We start from the raw sequence: 2,076 nt of genomic DNA, 5'->3' as shown, positions 1-2,076 counted from the left end.
GAGCCTTTGAGCCAAGCTGAGGGGTGAGCAGGTCCCTTTCCACCCCTGATTCCCCCATCCAAGCCCAGCATCTCCTCATCCTCCAGTTGGGGCCATGGGGTGTGGGGCCAGGGGGGTGGGCCTGATCCCAGTGTCCCTGCCCTTCTTGTCAAGGTGCTAAACTTGAGGGCGTGCCTTGGGTGCTGACGTTCCCAGGAACTCAGAGCCAGAGAGGGCCAGGCACCAGCCCGAAGTCACACAGCCAGGGGCTTCTTTCCTCCTGGACCCCTGAGGACTGGACTTGCAGGGCTGGGAAAGAGGTGGAGTGGGGGAAAGCAATGCCTTATCAACCCATGCAGGGAGCCCCACTCCCATTCCCAAGGTGCATAAAATCAAGGAACACCCGTTTCCAAGTCCATGTTCACTCAGGGCCCTGCTCCAAGTGCTTGGCACTCACACCGGCCTCCCGCCCTCCATGCCACAGGTATCGGTCTCATTTACAGAGCGGGAAATGGTGGCCAAAAGCCTCCCCCAGCACACACAGCTAGACCACACAGAGGTCTTAGGTGCAGCTGAGGGGTCCACAGTCTCTGCTGCCCCTTCTCCCACTCGTGCTCCCAGGGACCACACTTCGGAGAGGGAGGAATAAGAGAGAGCTGGGTGCTCACACATGGGGCACAGGGGACTAGGGAAGAGTCAGCCAGGAGGAAAGGGCAAGGTCTGATCCTGTACATACACATCACACAGCCCGCGGAGTCAGGAGAGCCAGGGCCAGGTCCCAGCTCTGCAGCTGCTTGGTATGTGACCATGGTTAAGTTGTCTCCTTGGACTCTCCATGCACTTGTGTGCTGCGTGCACCTTCTAGAAGGAGCCTGGACCCTGGCTGGCCTCACACTTGCTGCGTAGGCTGCAGACACACAAGTGCTTCTGCAAGGGGCTTTGCTTCTCCTCATAAAAGTGGTACGGGCCGGCCGTGTGCTCTGGGGGTAGAATGGAGTAGCTCTGGAGGTAGCAGGTAGGGGCTTGGCTTGGGTTCCTGGTCCAGATGAGGCAGAGTACACCTCAGGGTCACAGGGCCTTGGCAGCAGCCCTTGGCCCACACAGGCTGCCCAGCTGCCCACCCACAACCCATACCTTGGGACAGCCCCAGCTGCTGCAGTTCACTGGCCAAGGATCCGCCATCGACACTGTGCTTGGCTGCACTGGAGAGGATGAAACTCAGCACTGCTACTGTGGCCTTCACATCGCCTGACTCTGAGGGACCCGTGGGTGGGACAGGGGGTGTCACTGTGGCCCCAGTCACCTCCCAGTTGCCCTATTAACTTCAGCTCAAAGCTCCCAGGCCTCCTGAAGCCACAGGCACTGCTCCTGCTCCACCAGGAGCTGGCAGAGGACAGGAAGGTGGGACACTCAATGTCTTTCTTTCCCTCATGCTCCTCCACTAGGGATGGTAAGTTAAGGATGCTGCAGGGAGGGTTGGGGGGCCCCTCTGTACCAGGCACCAGGCTGAAGTCCCAGGGTTGCCTTGGGCCTGTGGACTCAGTGAGGTACTCACCAAACTTGGCATCAGCTGTGAGCTTCAGGATCTTCTCATACTATGGAGAAAGGAGACCTTCAGAGGGTGCCAGTACCCTATTCACCAGCCCCTCACCCCTAGCCTGGATCCTGCAATAAGGAACAGACAGGCTGGAAAGAAGTATGGGAGGTGCCCAGAGAGGTGTCGAGGCTGGGTCACCCATCTCCCCAGGCCTAGTGCAGAGCTTCAGGGCACTGGGGGTCATAAGGTCATGGGACAATGGGGTGCTGGGACTTGTACTCACATCATTCCCCTGTCCCAGCAGCTCATTAATACCTGGCTGCAGAGCAGCTGCAACTTCACAGAGGACTGGAAGGGAAGTCCTTACATCAGCCAGGCTGGTGAATCTCACCCCTCCTTCCTGGGGACTGGCTCAGAGCAGGCCAGCCGCTGATCACGGTCACAAGGCATGGTAGCACAGGCTGAGAGCACTGAGGCCCTAAACTTAGAGAAACCTCAACATCAGCTACACCCAAAATCCCCAGCCCAGTGCCCCTCCTCCACCCAGACTAGACCCTGTG

General features: G+C 58.8%; 1 protein-coding gene across 1 annotated transcript; it reads right to left on the bottom strand.

The window, feature by feature from the left end:
- Nucleotides 1-122: 122 nt before the first annotated feature.
- LOC108524865 (COMM domain-containing protein 4) lies at nucleotides 123-1,878 on the bottom strand (the record flags this gene model as incomplete). The annotated part of the gene is made up of 4 exons (XM_017865972.1): nucleotides 123-959; nucleotides 1,114-1,233; nucleotides 1,535-1,574; nucleotides 1,832-1,878. Coding segments are annotated over 4 exons (326 nt in total), but the record flags the coding sequence as incomplete, so codon positions are not given.
- Between the last annotated feature and the right edge of the window lie 198 nt (nucleotides 1,879-2,076).

This window comes from Rhinopithecus bieti, unplaced genomic scaffold (genome assembly GCF_001698545.2).
Source record: "Rhinopithecus bieti isolate Rb0 unplaced genomic scaffold, ASM169854v2 repeat_25234, whole genome shotgun sequence".
Classification (NCBI taxonomy): domain Eukaryota; kingdom Metazoa; phylum Chordata; class Mammalia; order Primates; family Cercopithecidae; genus Rhinopithecus; species Rhinopithecus bieti.
Note: the sequence above shows the minus strand (reverse complement) of the source record. Positions and strands in the feature narration are given on the sequence as shown.